General features: G+C 42.5%; 1 protein-coding gene across 1 annotated transcript; it reads right to left on the bottom strand.

Annotated features, from left to right (window-relative positions):
* Nucleotides 1–7,310: 7,310 nt before the first annotated feature.
* Nucleotides 7,311–10,164, bottom strand: ZNF396 (zinc finger protein 396). Its single transcript, XM_065890347.1, has 4 exons — nt 9,745–10,164; nt 9,333–9,477; nt 8,086–8,427; nt 7,311–7,372 (listed from the first exon to the last, which is right to left on the bottom strand). The coding sequence occupies exons 1-4, from the start codon at nt 10,162–10,164 to the stop codon at nt 7,311–7,313; spliced, it is 969 nt and encodes a 322-aa protein (XP_065746419.1).
* Nucleotides 10,165–20,282: the final 10,118 nt, after the last annotated feature.

Below are 20,282 nucleotides of genomic sequence, written 5' to 3'. Positions count from 1 at the left end.
TTAAAAAATCGAGCTGTAAAACCACCTAGGTGACAAGACTGCTAATAGCCAATGAATCAAAAGCAAATTTAATGGACTAACTCAGTTCTGATGCAGCCTCACTGACATGTCCAGCTGGAGATATTCTACCTAGAATCCTGACAACTCCTTCTTCAAAAGACTGGAGCCAGCAAAGCTGCATAGGAAAAGACTGCAGATGTCTACCTGGCTGATCATTAGCTCTGACAGTAGAGTTCCTTAGCTTAGCTGCCACTCAATGTCTTTGTAGCCTTTGAATAAAAATAATCCTTCATTTGAAGACAAACCAGTTAATCTGAGCTAAATTCAAACTCAAGTATGATTAAGAGAGCCAGATAATAAGATACATCCATTAGCTTAAAATTTCAGGAATCAATAAAGTAATTAACTTAGCATATGGCTTTATATAAGGAAATACATTGAATCCAAGATGGAAATTATAACTAATTTTAATATTATTTACTAGCCATCCAGGATTTGTAGCCCATATAGTCCATTCAAATCTTCTTTTAGGGCTGCTGGGATAGTCTCATCATTGCCTGTCCTAAGTGTTAGTGGCAAAGAGAAAATTGTTAGTCCCTTCACCAAACACTCGTCTGGATTTTATCTTCCAGATCTTCTGCTTTTCAGCATTCCATAGAGTTTCTTATTATTCCTCTTTTTTTTTTACTAGAATATAAACGTTATTAGGACAGGATTATAGAAAACTGATTTATTTCCTTTTTGTTTCTTCCAATGCTCTTGTGGTAAAATATACATAAAGTTTACCATTTTAACCATTTTTAAGTGTACAATTCAGTGGCATTAAGTACATTTATAATGTTGTACAGCCATCACAATTATCCATTTCCAGAACTTTTTTATCACCCTAAACAGAAACTCTGTACCCATTAAACAACTCCTCATTCCTCTCTCCCCCCTGCCCTGGTAACCACTATTCTACTTTGTCTCTATGAGTCTGCCTATTCTAGATACCTTATGTAAGTAGAATCATACAATATTCATCCTTTTTTGTCTGGCTTATTTCACTTAGCATGTTTTCAAGGTTCATTCATGTTGTAGTGTGTACAAGTTTCCTCTGCTATCCCATAGCAGGGAGTTTCTATGAAACTTTTCGGAAGCCGAAATGGTGTAAAGCAAAGAATCGATTACTTTACGACACATCTTGCTAACGGATACGTGAAATAAATCAAGATAAAGCACATATGCTCACAGACACAGTTCAAAGCTACGGCAGCTTGATGCTGAGATGCTTGGTGTAGTTCCAGGGAAGGAGCTTGGCTGTGCCAGTCTTGCCGTGTGGGGAGCATACTGCCTCTATTACGGACCGTTAAATAGGTACTAATGTAGGTCTTTCATAAAAGTGCAGTGATGGAAAGCAAACTTTCAAAAAGCAGAGGATACCTGTACCTGTTTTCACTAACTGAAATAAATCTGAGGAGGATTTTCACTTTTAAGGAAAACGGCAAAAAGCAATGACAGCATTCAGCCTTTGTTTTGGTGGCAAGCTGTTATAGAGGCAGCAAGCCGCCCAAGCAGCTAGAGTGGCACTGCCAAGCTCCTTCCTGGAGAACTGCTCTCAGCATCTCAGCGTGAAACTGCCATAGCTTAGAACTGTGTCTACAGTAATTGCTTCTTTGCTTTACACCATTTCAGCTTATGAAAAGTTTCATAGGAACACTCTACTTTCAGATAGTGGGAAAAGCCTGTACTAATGTAGGTCTTTCGTAAAAGCGAAGTGGTGTAAAGTGAACTTTTGAAAAGCGGGGAAAACCCGTATCAGAATTTCATTGCTTTTTAACGTTAAATGATATTCCAGTTGTATGTGTATACCATATTTTTGCTTATCCATTGATTTATTGATGAACACGTGGGTTGTTTCCAATTTTTGGCTGTTGTAAATAATGCTGCTATGAACATGAGTGTACAAGTATTGGTTTGAGTCCATGCTTTCAATTCTTTGGGGTATATACCAGGAGTGGAATTGCCATACCATGTGGTAATTCTATGTTTAGCTTTTTGAGGAACCACCAAACTGTTTTCCACAGTGGCTGTACCATTTTACATTCCCATCAGCAGTGCACAAGGGTTCCAGTTTCTCCACATCCTTGCCAACGCTTGTTATTTTTTGTATTTTTAATCAGCCAGCATGATGGGTGTGAGGTGGCATCTCACTGAGGTGTTGATTTGCATTTCCCAAATGATTAGTGATATTGAACATCTTTTCCTGTACTTACTGGCCATTTATATATTTTCTTTGGAGAAATGTCTATTCATGTCTTTTGCCCATTTTTGAAATGGGTTTTGTTTTTTTCCTGTTGAATTATAGGAGTTCTTTACATATTCTGGATATTAACCCTTTATCACATATAAGATTTGCAAATATTTTCATTTCATAAATATTTGAGTGCCTATTATGGGCATGTACTGTGCCTGATGCTTGAGAAACACGTGAATGAGGCAGTTCATGCTCTGGAGAAACATAGCATAGTGAGGTCAATACAGGAGTAGATATAGTATCCATTTAGTGGATAAAAAGCTACCACATTGAAAAGTGGAACTTATTTTTTACAACTGATGTTTTTGCTTCTTGAATTCCCACCCCATTGAGTGGGGAGTGGTAGTGATGAAAGAGTTGAATTAAATTATTCGGTCCATTTTAAGTTCAACTCCCTATCACGGCTATTTCTCCCTCTGTCCTTCTCTGCCATCTAGATGTCTGGGAAGAGAGTTTATATTCCCTGTGGTGAGGTGGTGCTGTGGATTGGGTCTCAGATGGCCTTGCTATCCTCCTGAGCCTCTCTGGTTTCTATTCTGGGCAGCTAGTCTGAGGTGCTTGCTCACCAAACCTGCAGCAGTAAGTGATCTGTTCTTCTGGTGAGGCAGGAGGCCAGTATCCCTTCCTTCATGATTTGCCTCCACCTTGGCTCTAGCCACTCCTCTAAGGTGTAGCTGAGACTCACAGTTCTGGCTACAGGTTCCACAAAGTTACTTTGTCCAATGATCCCAATTCTCCAGGTGGTTCAATCAGCTCCTTTCCAAGGTCCCCATCGGGTAGGGGGAACGGCTACATATCTTCTAAATCACATGGTAGCTGGTAGACTCTTCACTAACTCTGTATTGCCATTTTTACAATAGTCCAGGGTTGGAGCACAGGAAGTCTGCTGAGCAACTGTTTCCCAATGCACCCCAATGCACTCAATGACAAGTAAGCCCAGCTTTCTCCCCTTTCAAGTTCTCTCCCAACCCCCTCCAGCATTTCTGCAGAGGTGAAACGTCACCCGTGTCTGACCTTCTCTTTGTCTCACCATTCCCAGGATCAGGAGGGCTTTTTTTTTCTTTTACTATTCCGTGACTTCTTTCTTCTCAAAGTATCATTCCTCCTCTTCCTTGGGCCATATTTGCAGTTTGATATTTTATCTTTTAAAAATTATTGGAGTGGGTTTCCCTGGTGGCGCAGTGGTTGAGAGTCTGCCTGCCGATGCAGGGGACACGGGTTTGTGCCCCGGTCCGGGAAGATCCTACATGCAGTGGAGCGGCTGGGCCCGTGAGCCTATGGCCGCTGAGCCTGTGCGTCCGGAGCCTGTGCTCCACAACGGGAGAGGCCACAACAGTGAGAGGCCCGTGTACCGCAAAAAAAAAAAAAAAAAAAAAAAAAAATTGGAGTATAGTTGATTTACAATGCTGTGTTAGCTTCAGCTGTACAGCAAAGTGAATCAGTTATACATATACATATATACATATATTTACTCTTTTTTAGATTCTTTTCCCGTATAGGTCATTACAGAGTCGAGTTGAGTTCCCTGTGCTATACAGTAAGTCCTTATTAGTTATCTATTTTATACATAGTAGTGTGTATATGTCAGTCCCAATCTCCCAATTTATCCCTCCCCTGACACTTCCCCCCGGTAACCATAAGTTCTACATCTGTGACTCTACTGTAAATAAGTTCAACTGTACCTTTTTTTTTTTTTTAGATTCCACATATAAGCAGCATATGATATTTGCCTTTCTCTGTCTGACTTACTTCACTATGACAATCTCCAGGTCCATCCATGTTGCTGCAAATGACATTATTTTGTTCTTTTTTATGGCCGACTGTAGTTTGATATTTTAAAAATATCGTATTTCATGTGATAAATGTAATGCCAGGGTGAGAACAGATTACTATGGAATCAATAGGAAGGTGTGGAGGTGGTCCCAACCTATTCTTAGGGTGTTACAGTAGGCTTCCTGGAAGAAGTGGCATTTAAGCTAAAACCTGAAGAATACACAGGAGTTAGATAAAGTGCAGAAGCTGGATAAGAGTTTAAAAGGAACACATACAAAGTCCCAGAGGCAGGAGAAGGACTTCTAATTCAGAATGTCCTTGGCATAGAGTATTAAGGAGGCAGTAACAAAAGAGAAAGCTGAAATGGTAAGCTGTGGTCACATCATGAAAAGCCTCAAAAACCTTGTTTAGGAGTTCTGATTTTATATTAAAAGCAATGGGGGGAAATCCCTGGCGGTCCAGTGGTTAGGACTCCATGCTTTCACTGCTGAGGGCCCAGGTTCAATCCCGGTGGGGGAACTAGGATACCGCAAGACGTGCGGCTTGGCCAAAGGGGGAAAAAAAAAGCAATGGGTGGCTTGTGTTTTAAGCAAGGAGGGTACATAATCAAATTTATGTTTTAGAAAGATCACTGTGTTTGAGAGATGGATGCATATGAAGGAGGCAAAAGTAAGGGCCATTTTGCTCCCCCTGACTCAGGGATTAGCCACCATCTTGAATTTTTAAGAATATGCTAGAAAAGTCACATCAACATATTTGAATGTTGAAGAGATGGATCCTGAAGGAAAACAAAAGGATGAATAAAAAAGAGAGAGAATAACTGATGGCAGCCAACATCCTTCAGAGGTGGGAAGGAATGCTGACGGACCAGAGAAGAGAGACTCCTCTATTATTCTGAAAGGAAGGGGAGAGGAAATGATGGGTGAGATGTAGGTAAGTTGACAAACTTGGTGGAGTTCTCATCTTTTTTTTTTTTTGATAATGAAGGAGGCAAAATCATAGCCATCTGCTCATGAAAAGGAAAGCGGCCAAGGAGTATGGCAAACACTGTTGGCTGACTCACTGTGGTTCCCAATCCCCATCTGCCCTGCTGCTTTCCCTCTAGGAGTTGAAAACATTGGCTTTACTAGACACATCTGCAACAAGGAAACATAAGCAGAATTTTGCTAGAGTTTCTTGGAAAGCTTTCCCTTTTCCTAGTAGAAGACATGGCCATGGCTGGAGTCCCTCCTCCTCTCTGACTTGACCCCAGATGCCATTCCCAGAGCTGGGACAGCTCTCTTGCATATCTGAGAAAATAAGTATGAAGGAAAGGTCCAAAGAAGTGCAGAGATAGCAGCCAGACAAGTCATTGTTCAGCTGCCGATTGACAGCTAGCAGCAACTCGCCTCCAGATTTCTGGTTGCAAAGTCTAATTTGTTTAAGCCACCAAAGGTGGATTTTGTATCCAGAAGCATTCCTGATACAGGAAGTTTCAAGGACAGTGACAAACATCTGACCTAGTCTCTGAAGAGAATGGGAGAAAAAGAGGGAACATAGGATTATAGATAATAATAAAGGCTCAGATGGAGTGAAATTCACTTAAAAAACACCAATTTCATTTTGGAGTATTTACTATCTGTGGAAATTAATCAGTTTGATGGGGTGCTAATACGCTAATTTTATCAAGGTTACACCAAGTCATTTAATTCTCCAGTTACATAAACTAGCACCTTCTACATATTAGGAGACCTGTGTAAGTGCAAGATAACTTCGGGTACTCAGCGACACCCTTTAAAGATTCGTTATTCTAAGATGATATGATTCACATCACTGTCTGGTGGAGAAGTTCAGATTACTCACACTGAAGACAATGTAATCTTGCAAAGTTTATGGCAGAAGCAAGTGAAGAAAGACGCTTCCCTCAGAATATTTGATTTAGATTCTGTCATTTTATTCACATAGTACCCAAAAAACTCTTTCCATGATTAAGCAGTAATTCACAATACATGTATCTTTTGAGGCATTTGCTTCTTTAATAGATGGCTTGTTCCTCTCTTTAATTATAAAAAGAATGAGACCCAAATAAAAAGACTCTTACATTTTTAATAAATGAAAATGTACAAAACTCAATACTTATTCATATTTACTAGAGCTACAAAGTATAATCACTATCAGAAAATTCTAAAATTAAAATTTGTATTCTCCTCTCCCCTTACTAATCTAATATTTATCAATATTCTAACTAAGCAGAGCATGTAATCCCACATTTGTCTCAGGAGTTAGTCCAAGCACTAGATATGACTGGATTTTCTGATAATGAAATGTTTACCCTTCATGAGGTACAAAGTTCACCATGAGGCCTATCTTCCCTTCTCCTTCTAAGGACTTTCATTTCTCATGGTTGCCTCCATATTGGGTAATGGTGGCACCATGGGAGGCACGACAATCCATGTATTCTTGTAATACATACAGAGTTTTATTAAGAATCCCTGGAAAGGGGGACATTATGTTATATATTGTCAGAATACTTAAAAAAAAAACCAGTCATTTACTTTTTAAACAAGAGAATCTGATTGAATTAAATGTGGGTTAAACTCAATGGACTCTTTAAATTGAACTTTAGTGATTTTCTCATTTGTACAAGAGTATCGAAATCCAAGGTCTTAACATCATGATAAATTGTCTAGAAACTCATTTACTAAGAATGCATAAGACCCTGAAAAGGTTGTCCTGGGATGCCTGAAACATGTTCACAGCTGATTAATGCCAGAACAGAGGCCATGAAGAACTCTGAAGGATAGTCACCAGCTGTTAAGGGTTCCCATTTCCAGGTAAGTACAGTTCTCCATTATGTGCTACACTTACCAGGTAACATCAGTCTCGTTTGGACAGTCTTTTCTTCATCTTCCTTATTTCTTTATGTTAAGGTGATCGTCAACTTTATATAAGCACCCACAGATAACTGTTCATTATTAGAACACTCATCATATTTAGGCCACTTCCTAAAGACACGTAGAGCAAATCTTAATGCTTTCACTGAGATATTTCCAATATAAATTGTAAAGGAGATAATTTTTTTTTTCCTACACAGGAAATTACTTAGTATCATCAACAGTATGTATAGATGATATTATACATCAACTAAACCTCAATTTTAAAAATTGAAACAAAACAGTATGTAGGTTCTCAGGTTTTTGTAAGAGACAAGTAAAGTCCCTTTACTCACCTGCTTCCTAACAATGACCCTGGACATTTCAGCTTAGGTCTTGAGGTACATATTCTTTTGGGTCTCCTCAATCCTATTCTCATATTTTGAATCTGGTAACAGAAAATAAAACAGGAAATTTATTATATTTTATTATTATTATTTTTGGCCACACCACGTGACTTGGAGGATATTAGTTCCCTGATCAGGGACTGAATCCAGGCCTGCAGCAGTGAAAGTGTGGAGTCCTAACCACTGGACTGCCAGAGAATTTCCAGGAAATTTTTTTAAAAAACTGATTTAATCTTTGGTCTAGTAACTCCAATGTGCAAGAAATGAAATGGAGAATACCCACTTATATACTAACTCACACACTCCTTCTCAACAGGGAAAATGTACTTGTCTAAAAAGGAACATACTAGTTCATTATTTGTGTTAATAATGGAAACAGTAGGACATGTCTGAGAGTATCTTTTCAAGAGTTGCACTAGGGATGGAAATCCGATTTAAGCTTTAGACTCTCAATCATCTGAACTGACACTGTACAGAAAAGCAAACAATGCTGACAGAAAATATTCTACATTCTCTCCTGTGGCTTTTACAACCTTTGAAAGGAAACTGGTGCCCACTGAAACTACCGATTTATGCTAAAGGAGTATTGGTGCCTTGTGTCTGCTCCCCTGTTGAAAAAGTTCTCAGTAAATGTTTTGACTCCCTCACAGCACTGATGGGACTTTCTCTCTAGTATGTTTTTTCCTATGTCTGAAAAGATTCGAGCTCTGACTAAAGGCTTTCCCACATTCATGACATTTGAAGGGTTTCTCCCCAGTGTGGGTTCTTCGATGTTGAATCAGGATTGCACTTCGGCTGAAAGCCTTTGCACACACGTCACATGTATAAGGTTTCTCTCCACTGTGGATCCTCTGATGTAGATTAAGGGCTGAGCTCTGAGTAAAGACTTTCCCACATTCATTACATTTGTGTTGTTTTTTTCGAGTACGGTTTCCCTGTCTTCTTTCAAACTTTCTATCTTGTTCACAGGTTCCTCTAAATGTGAAACTCTGGGAAGCATTCATTTGAAGAGTGTTAGAAACTTTGTGATGCAGTTCTTTGCCTGAAGAAGTCTTTCGCCTTGAAGCTGATTTCACATTTATAGTTCCAGTGTCTCTATCTGAAATAATACATGGAAAAGCAAATGTAACCAGTTCTCTGTTCAGAAGGAAGGAAAACGAAATAGAATGATCCAAATGAAATATATATAGACTATTTTTTAGCTGGCATGTTTGAAGTATAGCATCACAATGTGGAGGATGGAGAGGGTAAGGCAGAAAACACTGAGAAGATCAAAAGGTGAAAGAGGTTTATATACTGATGAGGCGGGCAACTATAAAGATGAAAAGCTCTAAAAAAAAAAAGATGAAAAGCTCTGTGCAAAAGGTAGAATGGTGGGTAGGGGTAAAAAGATACATTAGAAACTGAGGAAAGTCTGGAGGAAAAGAAAGGGCCTAAAAGATGAGGAATTATTGGAGAAGCAGAGGAGCAACTGAAGGAGAGGAATTAAATGTGGTAGTGGGTAGCAATAAGCAAGATTTAGTACAAGAGTATCAATAAACAAAAGTTATAAAAATAAATGAATCAGTCTTTAGACCGTGACCTTGGGGTCCCTCAAAAGGGCCTCAGGGACTGCCTGATGGCGGAAGAGGTGGGCTGACACTGCTTGTTCCTGCTTTAGTCAGAGTAGCTGTGTTTTCATCTGTTTAATATATTGCAACTCCGCATAAAATTTCATTGAGAAGAGGGCCATGCTGCTTAAAAAAAGGTTTGAAAATCCGGATGGAGATGATGTCAAGGATTCAAAAATCTGAACGATATTATAAGAATCTCTGAGAAGGAAATGAGGACAAAATACTGAGAATGTGCACTGGCAGGATATATAATGGTGGAAGTTCCCACAGGAACAGGAGGCAGGAGGGGAGATTGGAGACCGCTTACAGAACGTAGCCTAGATGTGTGTGATGGGTGGGCTGAGAGGCCACCTTCCCACCCCCCAACCATGAACTGAACCCTGCCCCTCACCATTTTGTCTTAAGGTGTGATGCTCCTTCGATGCCCACTGCAGTTGCTTTTTTGTGGGCTTAAGCTGGCTACATGGTGTCTCCTGAGTGATTTCACAAGTTGATAGCTTCTTTGCAAGCATGTCCTCATTTCGTCCAAGAGAGACCTAGAAACAGTTTGGTACTAACTGAGGCTGAAGAAGGGAATCAGGTTGGGACTTGAAGATAAAATAACAGTGAAGAAACTATCCTGGGACACAGGAAAAGGGAGGAAGGCAGAGGCGCGTTCTGTTCTCTGGCACAGCTGGGAGTCCACTCACCACACTCTACATTTAGTTGTGCTGAGTGGGAGTACAATTTGGGAGCTCTAACCCCAGTGATGTGCCAGAGCTCCTGACTCAGCCTTGTCCCTCATGCCCACAGCCCCTTCTCACCTGTTCAGCCACCCTGTCATGTTCTTTCTCCAGCTCCTCCAGCATCACCACGGCTTCCTCTCCACTCTCTGGTCGGTTCTCTTCAAACCAGGCCTGCAGCTCCTCAGGCAACATGGCCAGGAACTGCTCCAGCACGAGCAGCTCCAGGATCTGCTCCTTGCTGTGCACCTCTGGCCTCAGCCACTGACAGCACAGCTCGCGGAGCCGGCTCAGAGCCTCCCGGGGCCCAGATGACTCTTGGTAGTCAAACTGCCTGAACCGCTGGCGGTAGGCCTCTGAGCTGTAGTAGCTGCTCCAGTGGCGGCTGGAGACCATATTAGAGGCCTGCCCTCCCTCTTCCACCTTCATTGCCAGAATGCAGTCAGGGTCCCCTGAAGTTTGTGGAAGGAGTTTTGATGTCTCTCTCAATTTGGCAGACATTTGGACTAGGAATAGCTCAGAACTGCTAGGCTTTAATCTTCAAGAAGGTGAAACTCTCCTTATGGACACTCCTAAATATGGTTAAAGAGACAAGTGGAAACAAGGCAGAGACAAATGCTTCTTAGAACGATACAACTAAGATTAGAAACATAAGGCTGTACAGAAAGTGCTGCCCTTAATCTTAACATAAACCATGCTTTCAAAGAACACTTCCTTCTCTAAGAGAATCAAAGAGCTCAGAGGCATTAATTTACATACATGAGTAATTCGCAATCTATTCTGAAAATCATGCACGTGAGGCTGACTATCACAATAAGAGTTCAGCCAGGGTTGCAGAGGAGCTCCTGGAGAACAGAAATAAGGGAAGGCTGAGGAAAGTTATGACTCTGGGTCAGCCTCGAAGAGCCAGTTTAAGTTTTTCTAGACTGCTGCAAGGAGCTCTAAGGAATAGTCTCAGGAGAGAAGTACTTTTGCATAGATTTTTTTTTCGATGCTTACTAATTTTAAAAACAATATTACTTTGGCATTAAAGGGACCATTCAAAAGAAAAAAGCATATTCCTCCATCTTAATGTATTTCCATTTTTTCATGTCCATGTCTACTGCTCATCTGTGACATCCATATTATTTACTTAATTATCTTTTTACTGTAGAATATTTAGGCTGTTTCTAATTTTTACTATTATAAACAATGCTGGGAAGCACATTTTCAGAAAATATACTATTTTTCTCCTTTCAAATTATTTCCTTCAAAGATGTCCCAAGGACTTGACTTACTGGGGTCAAAGGAAAAGGGACAAATATCTTGCTATGTATTATCAAATAGATTATAGAAAACGCTGTATCAAATCACAGTGTCACCAGCAACATAGTGATGTATGGGGGCAACAATTTCTCCAAGTATCGCTAGCTTGTTAGCAGGAAGGAGGTGGGAAGACACTTTCCTTAGTAGCATTTTAGTATATGTATCACTAGTAACTGACAGCTAATTTAAACTGTTATATGTGCCCCTATTTTTCTTCTCTACCATTTTTTCCCCCACTTCACCGAGAACTCTTCTAGGCACTGAAGATATGGCGGTGACCCGAACAAAGCCTGCGGCTGCATAGAGCTTATATTCTAGCCCGGGAAAGACAAGGTTACCAAATAAATGACACAACTTTATACAGTGCTCCACAACCGAAACGCAGAGAATTTACTATGTGCTAAGCACTCGTTTAGGGATCTTAATAAATACAAACTCATTTAAATCCCCACAAAAGCCCTGTAAGGTTCTTTTCATCCCCACGTTGAGGAACCCGCCAGGGCAAGCTCAGGTAAGGAGACCAAAGGCAAAGGAGCAGGGCTGGGGTCTGAGTTCAGGCCATCCACACCTTCTACGGTGCTGCGCGGTCCAGAGCCGGTGGCCGGGGTCCCAGCGCAAAGAAGGGCGGCAGACCCATATGATCCTGAGCCGGAACCGAATCTGGGATCGAGACCGGAGCGACAGGTGGGGTTTGAGGCCACGTGTCTGGAGCCGTCTAGGGGAGTTACACAGAGAGCCCCTAAGCTAAAGCATCCTCTGGAAGTCGCAGGAGTGGCCACCGGGACGCACTTTGCGTCTCCCGCACCAGGAGCGAAGTCTGTGCCGGGTCCACAATTGCTCTCAGTTCCACCCAAGAGACCAAACCCCCAACACCGCGCGAGGGTCCGTAACGAACCCGGTCCCTGGAGGGAAGGTTTCGCCCAGAGTCCCAGATCCGTGGGTCTTTCCCGAGGGGACCCACTCTCCCTTGGAAATACCTCCTCTGCTGAGCCTGCTCCCGACGGTCCCGGGACACCTTCCTCCACCACACGGCGCCGCTCCCGGACGGGGACCCGACTCCGCGAGACCACACGAGGAGAATGGGCGCGGGGGGAGGGTGCGCGGGAGGTCAGGTAAGCGCGCGGAGGGTGATGGGAGGAGGTCGGCTTGGGGGGCGGGGGTCAGGCGCCACGGGGTACCCGGACAAGGAGAGGGGGTGCACGCACGCGCTGTAAGAGGCCAGGAGGTGCGGGACGAGGTGGAGGCCGCGGGGAAGCGCCGGGGGCGTGAGGAAGAGGTAGCCGGGGTGGGGGCGGGGAGGGGTATGAAGAGGGGTTGCGCGGGCGCGTGCTAGGAGTGGTGGTGGGGCTCCCGTGAGGTGGCCCCAGGCCGACGGCCATCCCTTCCCCATCCCCCCGGGTGCCGGTCGCTTCTCCCAGAGGCCTAGCAGAGCGAAGAGACGTACTCTCACCTCCGGCCTAGGAAGGATGACCCCGCGTTTTGGGGGAGAAGCCGGGGAAGCGCCCAACAGGACGCTGCTTCCGGTCCTCGCGGCGGCGGGGGGGGGGGGGGGGGGGCGGAGCTCGGGATGCCGGAGACGTTGCCATGGAGACGAGCCGAGGCCCGCGCCTCAGGCTTCCAGAGGGGTAGCTCTCTTGGACTGCGGGGAAGAGCGAAATACCGACGGATGGGAATCCAGCTGCTTGGGATCCCCGTTCAAAGAAACCAGCATTATTTTTCTCAGAGTACTTTTACTTACATTATTTCGTTTATTCTTTCGATAACCCAGTACGGTTTTCTCCATTTTACAGGGAATAAACCCAAAGTTTCAGTGACTTGGCCAAGGTCACGGAGGAGACTCCCGGGCTTTCCACCGCTACGCACAACTTTCTGTAATACCATCTGCGCTCCTGAGGCTGGCTACGCTCCAAGTATCGTCGTAAGAAATGTGTTTGACCCTCCCATCCTCACCCCATATTTTCACGAGAACCTAATGGACCTTGAAAAGGTGTGAACCTGCGCACGCACATATTTTGGCACTAATATATACATATATATGTCCTCAGATAATCTTGAGTAAATTTAAAAATAAATTTGAGGCTAACTGAGCTACAAGGCCACAGCCCCACATATTGGCTCCCTCCTCCACCCACTTTCCCTAGGGACTCTTGGAAATATAGAGGGAAGTAGGGAATCAGGGAGAGGACAGCAATGCTTGAAAATTAATAAACGACAATAAGAAGAAAAAAACCCTTTTGGTGTGAGCAAACAAATAAAAAAGAAAGGTATATTAGTAATGGAGTCTGAAGTGATGAGAGAAAAGGCAGGTGTACTCAGTCTATGCCAGACCTAGGGGATTAGTGGAGAAACTTGCATCTTAATTAACCTACAATGGTATTAAATTTGAAGAATTTATTTTTTTAAAGAAATTCTTGCTTCTACAGCGGTATTTCATGAGATAAGATTTTTTGTTGAGTTAATTGCTAACACAAATAGCAAGACAACCCAAAAGTGTACAAGGGAATGTATTTATGGTGATGGTGGGTAGGTTAAATGACTCAAGGCAATGAGGAATCTGAAACAGATCCTCAAGGGCAATCTTGGCAGTGGTGTGAAGTCATAGAAGGTGGTTTAAGGAGAAAATGGACAGCAGTCAAAAGCTGCAAGGAGAATAAGGAACTGTGAAAAGCCATGTGATTTGGCAGGAAGTCAGAGGTGAGTACATCAGCTAGGATTCTACCAAATAGCTGGACCCAAGAACCTAAAGTTTCTTTTAAGAAAGGGAGGCTTCTGGGCTTCCCTGGTGGTGCAGTGGTTAAGAATCTGCCTGCCAATGCAGGGGACGTGGGTTTGAGCCCTGGTCCAGGAAGATCCCACGTGCCACGGAGCAACTAAGCCCGTGTGCCACACTACTGAGCCTGCGCTCTAGAGCCCGCGAGCCATAACTACTGAGCCTGTGTGCCACAACTACTGAAGCCTGTGCTCCTAGAGCTCCACAACAAGAGAAACCACCACAGTGAGAAGCCTGCGCACCGCAATGAAGAGTAGCGCCCGATCGCCGCAACTAGAGAAAGCCCGCAAGCAGCAACAAAGACCCAACACAGCCAAAAAAAAGAAAAGAAAAAGGGAGCAAATGTAAAAGATTGGTTGTAATAAATAGTTCACAGTAAGCTTGATAAAGGGCAGGCTTTTGTTTGTTTGTTTTTATTTTTTTAATGTTTGGGTGGAAAGCAATTAACAAGAACAAGCTCCTAGTAGAGCAAGCATCTAGCTGTATACCAGATGCATGGTAAACACTGGGAATTCAGATCTGAGATACAGATTCTTATTTTTTTTTTTTTTATTTGGCTGCGTCTTAGTTGTTAGTCTTAGTTGCAGGCATGTGGGATCTTCGTTGCATCATGCAGGCTTCTCTCTAGTTGTGGCTCGCAGGCTCCAGAGTATGCGGGCTAAGTAGTTGTGGTGCTCCGGGTTAGTTGCCCCGTGGCGTGTGGGATCTTAGTTCCCTGACCAGAGATCGAACCCACGTCCCCTGCATTGGAAGGTGGATTCTTAACCACTGGACCACCAAGGAAGTCCTGAGATACATATTCTTGCTCTTTAGGAACTGATAGACTACTTAAGGAGAAGAGTATATAAACTGACTATTCCAAACAAAGTGGCAGATGTTCTGATGGAGCTACCTACAGGATGCTACAAAAGCACAAAGAAAGGGAGGTGTTGGGGAGAGCTGAGTGTTGATACATTTCAGACTGAGGGACCAGAGCAGAAAGTTTACATTTGTTGGATTGAAGGACGTCAAAACACGAGTGGCTGAGGATGAGGGTGAAGAAGTAAGCAAGGGTCTAGTTTTGAAAGATTTGGCAGGCCAAGTAAAAGGCTGTGAACTAAAATTTTAAGCAGGGTCTTGAGCGACTGGCTCAAGCATATCAGCAATTCAGATGAAATTCTGATGGCAGTGTGAAAGATGGGTTTGAGTGGAGACCAAACTGAAGGTAGGGTGACCAGCTCTGAAGCTATTTCAAGGTTCCAGGCTGCAACTGATGGAGGTCTGAACTAGTGCACAGCGGGGAGAGGATGGAGGCAGATTCAGGGAATATTTGGGAGGCTGGTGTTTGTTGGATGGTAGGCTGACCATTGGATGGATTGTGCATCATTAAAGAAGTTTTAAAAAAAAAACAGTATGAGGAGGTTTGACAGTGGCTTACATGGACTTTTGAGGGGAGTTTTCGGTAGCCTGAATCTGAGTCTGAATGAGATGAAAGCAATACCATACAATCACACAACACAAAATTGGACACTTTGTGAGATTATGTGAAAGTAAATATCAAATGTGCTCTATATCTGAATGCTTCTCCTGTATATTAAACTCCTTGTAAATTTTTTCTTTTTTTCTTTTTTCCCTGCGTGGCGCAGCTTGCAGGATCTTAGTTCCCTAACCAGGGATTGAACCCACGCCCTTGGCAGTGAAAGCTTTGAGTCCTAACCACTGGACTGCCAGGGAATTCCCTCCCTGTAAATTTTATAAGCTACTTATAAACACAGTGAAGGGGGGCTTCCCTGGTGGCGCAGCAGTTGAGAGTCCACCTGCCGATGAAGGGGACATGGGTTCGTGCCCCGGTCCGGGAAGATCCCACATGCCGTGGAGCGGCTGGGCCCGTGAGCCATGGCCTCTGAGCCTGCGCGTCCGGAGCCTGTGCTCCACAACGGGAGAGGCCACAACAGTGAGAGGCCTGCGTACCACAAAAAAAAAAAAACAAAAAAAACACAGTGAAGGAAGATGGCAATCACTTTATTTATTTTTTGAATTTTTGAATTTTATATTACTTATTTTTGTACACAGCAGGTCCTTATTAGTCATCAATTTTATACACATCAGTGTATACATGTCAATCCCAGTTGCCCAGTTCATCACACACCCCGCCCCGCCACCGCTTTCCCCCCTTGGTGGCCATACATTTGTTCTCTACATCTGTGTCTCAATTTCTGCCCTGCAAACCAGTTCATCTGTACCATTTTTCTAGGTTCCACATATATACGTTAATATACGATATTTGTTTTTCTCTTTCTGACTTACTTCACTCTGTATGACAGTCTCTAGATCCATCCACGTCTCTACAAATGACCCAGTTTCGTTCCTTTTTATGGCTGAGTAATATTCCATTGTATATATGTACCACATCTTCTTTATCCATTCATCTGTCGATGGGCATTTAGGTTGTTTCCATGACCTGGCTATTGTAAATATTGCTGCAATGAATATTGAGGTGCATGTGTCTTTTTGAATTATGGTTTTCTCTCGGTATATGCCCAATAGTGGGATTGCTGGATCATATGGTAGTTCTATTTTTAGTTTTTTAAGGAACCTCCATACTGTTCTCCATAGTGGCTGTATCAGTTTACATTCCCACCAACAGTGCAAGAGGGTTCCCTTTTCTCCACACCCTCTCCAGCATTTGTTGTTTGTAGATTTTCTGATGATGCCTGCCCATTCTAACTGGTGTGAGGTGATACCTCATTGCAGTTTTGATTTGCATTTCTCTAATAATTAGTGATGTTGAGCAGCTTTTCATGTGCTTCTTGGCCATCTGTATGTCTTTGGAGAAATGTCTATTTAGGTCTTCTGCCCATTTTTGGATTGGGTTGTTTGTTTCTTTAATATTGAGCTGCATGAGCTGTTTATATATTTTAGAGGTTAATCCTTTGTCCATTGCTTCGTTTGCAAATATTTTCTCCCATTCTGAGGGTTGTCTTTTCGTCTTGTTTATGGTTTCCTTTGCTGTGCAAAAGCTTTGAAGTTTCATTAGGTACCATTTGTTTATTTTTGTTTTTATTTCCATTACTGTAGGAGGTGGATCAAAAAAGATTTTGCTGTGATTTATGTCAAAGAGTGTTCTTCCTATGTTTTCCTCTAAGAGTTTTATAGTGTCCGGTCTTACATTTAGGTCTCGAATCCATTTTGAGTTTATTTTTGTGTATGGTGTTAGGGAGTGTTCTAATTTCATTCTTTTACATGTAGCTGTCCAGGTTTCCCAGCACCACTTATTGAAGAGGCTGTCTTTTCTCCATTGTATATCTTTGCCTCCTTTGTCATAGATTAGTTGACCATAGGTGTGTGGGTTTATCTCTGGGCTTTCTATCATTCTATCTATCCATTCACCTATGTTTATGTTTTTGTGCCAGTACCATATTGTCTTAATTACTGTAGCTTTGTAGTATAGTCTGAAGTCAGGGAGCCTGATTCCTCCAGCTCCGTTTTTTTCTCTCAAGACCGCTCTGGCTATTTGGGGTCTTTTGTGTCTCCATACAAATTTTAAGATTTTTTGTTTTAGTTCTGTACAAAATGCCATTGGTAATTTGATAGGGATTGCATTGAATCTGTAGATTGCTTTGGGTAGTATAGTCATTTTCACAATGTGGATTCTTCCAATCCAAGAACATGGTATATCTCTCCATCTGTTGGTATCATCTTTAATTTCTTTCATCAGTGTCTTATAGTTTTCTGCATACAGGTCTTTTGTCTCCCTAGGTAGGTTTATTCCTAGGTATTTTATTCTTTTTGTTGCAATGGTAAATGGGAGTATTTCTTTAAATTCTCTTTCAGATTTTTCATCAGTAGTGTATAGGAATGCAAGGGATTTCTGTGCATTAATTTTGTATCCTGCAACTTTACCAAATTCATTGATTAGCTCTAGTAGTTTTCTGGTGGCATCTTTAGGATTCTCTATGTATAGTATCATGTCATCTGCAAACAGTGACACTTTTACTTCTTCTTTTCCAATTTGTATTCCTTTTATTTCTTTTTCTTCTCTGATTGCCATAATGACATTATAGAGACATTCACTCCTCAACTTTCTATTCACCTTCCTCACGACATTCCTCATTCCAGCATATTTGCTTTCCACCTAGTTAAAGGCTTTTAGTGGTGTGGTTCTGTTTCCACCTGTGCATAGAACCATTTTTTTCCTTGCCCAGGGTATGTGAAGCAGATGTGTTAGAGACAAGCTGCCGTATTTCTATAAGGAAAATAGGTTAGAAAGTCAAGAAATTTAGCTTTAGAAATAAAAAGAAATTTGCCTGCAATTGAACTACAGTTTCCAGAGAGTGGTGGATAGAGTGTGTGTAGCAAGTCCAAGTGTGGATACACATTGAATGGCTATGAGAGTTTGGATGTGTCCCTTTGTGGAAGATACGAATTAGGGAAACAACTAAGGAAGATACGAATTAGGGAAACAACTAAGATACATGTTAGGGAAACAACTAAGGAGGCATCCCAAACTGAGTTCATGTTCTTCCCCTTATACCCTCAACTGTCCCCACTTCCCCAATTCCTTGCTTTGATAGTGAAAACTACTGTTAACTCCATGCTCCAGGCAAAAATCTTAGAATTCATCTTGGACATTTCCCTCTCCCTCATTCTACTACCCCCAGTGGGTGCAGAAGTCAGCAGAGGGACCTGGTTCATGCCCTGACTCTGCCACAAGCTAGCTGTGGGCAAGTTCCTGCAATCCTCTACTCCTCATCTCCTCATTTATAAAATAGGGATCATAGTAGTCATCTCATTGGGTGAAGATTAAATAAGATAATGTACGTAGGTAAAGTTCCACCAGGTGATTCCAGTGGACAGCTGTATCAGTTTCCTGGGGCTTCTGGAACAAAGTACCACAGAATTGGTGCCTTAAAACAGCAGAAATTTATTCCCTCACAGTTCTGGAGGCCAGACATCCAAAATCCGTTTCACCGGGCTGAAATCAAGGTGTCAGCAGGGCAGCACTGCCTCTGGAAGCTCTAGGGGAAAATCCATTTCTTTCCTCTTCCAGCTCCTGGTGGCTGCCAGCATTCCTTGGCATGTGGCTGCATCACTTCAATTTTCAAGGCCAGTAACTTCAAGTCTCCTTTTTCCTCTCTCTTTTAAGGTTAAATGTGATTGCATTTAGGGTCTACCTACCCACAAAATCAAGGATAATTTCCCTATCTCAAGATTCTTAATTTAATCACCCCTGCAAAGACACCTTTTCCAAATGAGGTAACATTTACAGGTTCCAGGAATTAGGATCTGATATCTTTGGGGGCCATTTTTTGGGGGGTCTGCCACAACAGACAAGGTTGAGAATCTCTATATTAGGTAGATAAGGAACTGCCTCAAAAGGAAAGCTTTGGAAAAACAAGCATTTAAGAGGAGAGTTCTAACCCATGGTCTATGGGCTCTCTATCTGTGTGCCTGATGTGGTAACCACTAAATACCTGTGGCTAGTTAAGTTTAAATTTAAACTAATTAAAATTAAATAAAATTAGAAATCCAATTCCTTGGTCACATCTGCCAGTTTCAAATGCTCGTAGCCTCATGTGTCTCACGGGCTACCATATTGGACAGCACAAATACAGAACATGTCCACAATCGTAGAAAGCTTTAATGGACATCATTTCTCACCCCTGAAATATGTTTCTAGATGCGTATGTTCACTTTTCTGGGGACAGGGTCTAACAGAAGACACAAGTTACCAACACTGACAAAGACCAGCCTGTTGATGTGTTTTATTGGCTCACTGTTTTAAAATTGAATTGGTTCCTAACATGGACATTTTGATTCAATACATTAAAAAAAAAAAAATCGGGCTTCCCTGGTGGCGCAGTGGTTGAGTGTCCGCCTGCCGATGCAGGGGACACGGGTTCGTGCCCCTGTCTGGGAAGATCCCACATGCAGTGGAGCGGCTGGGCCTGTGAGCCATGGCCGCTGAGCCTGTGCGTCCGGAGCCTGTGCTCCGCAACGGGAGAGGCCACAACAGTGAGAGGCCCGCGTACTGCAAAAAAAAAAAAAAAAAATCACACTACTTCTTTTGAAAAACTGAAAAATCTAGGAATACTGATCCCGCATTCCCCCAGAGCAAACATTTCTTGGACAAAGTATCTGCTACCTGCTTTAGACAGATCATGCTTTCCCCAGTTGCCATTGTCCCCACCTACCCACTGCCATTTCTATCACTAGTCTAGCCCCTACAGGTTAGTGGAGTTTGAGGCTTCTCATCTTCATCTTCTGATTCTCAAAGATGTCCAAGATTATCGCTTCTCAAACTTGAGTGTATCAATACCTACAGATCACTTGGGGAGCTTGCTGAAATGCAGATTCTGATTCAATAAGTTTGAGGTGGGGCCCGAGTTTCTGCATTTCTAATACACTCCCAGGTGATGGTAATGTTTGAATAGCAAAGCTCTGATGGAATCTAGAATCTATTTTCTATCAATAGAATAACTTAGTGGAGAGCCAAATTCAAGCTGCCAGAGACATGTTCTGAATATTGGAGAAGTCACAGCACTAGTAGCAGTACTGAACAACT

This window comes from Phocoena phocoena, chromosome 13, assembly GCF_963924675.1.
Source record: "Phocoena phocoena chromosome 13, mPhoPho1.1, whole genome shotgun sequence".
Classification (NCBI taxonomy): Eukaryota; Metazoa; Chordata; class Mammalia; order Artiodactyla; family Phocoenidae; genus Phocoena; species Phocoena phocoena.
This window is presented reverse-complemented; position numbering and strand designations above follow the sequence as displayed.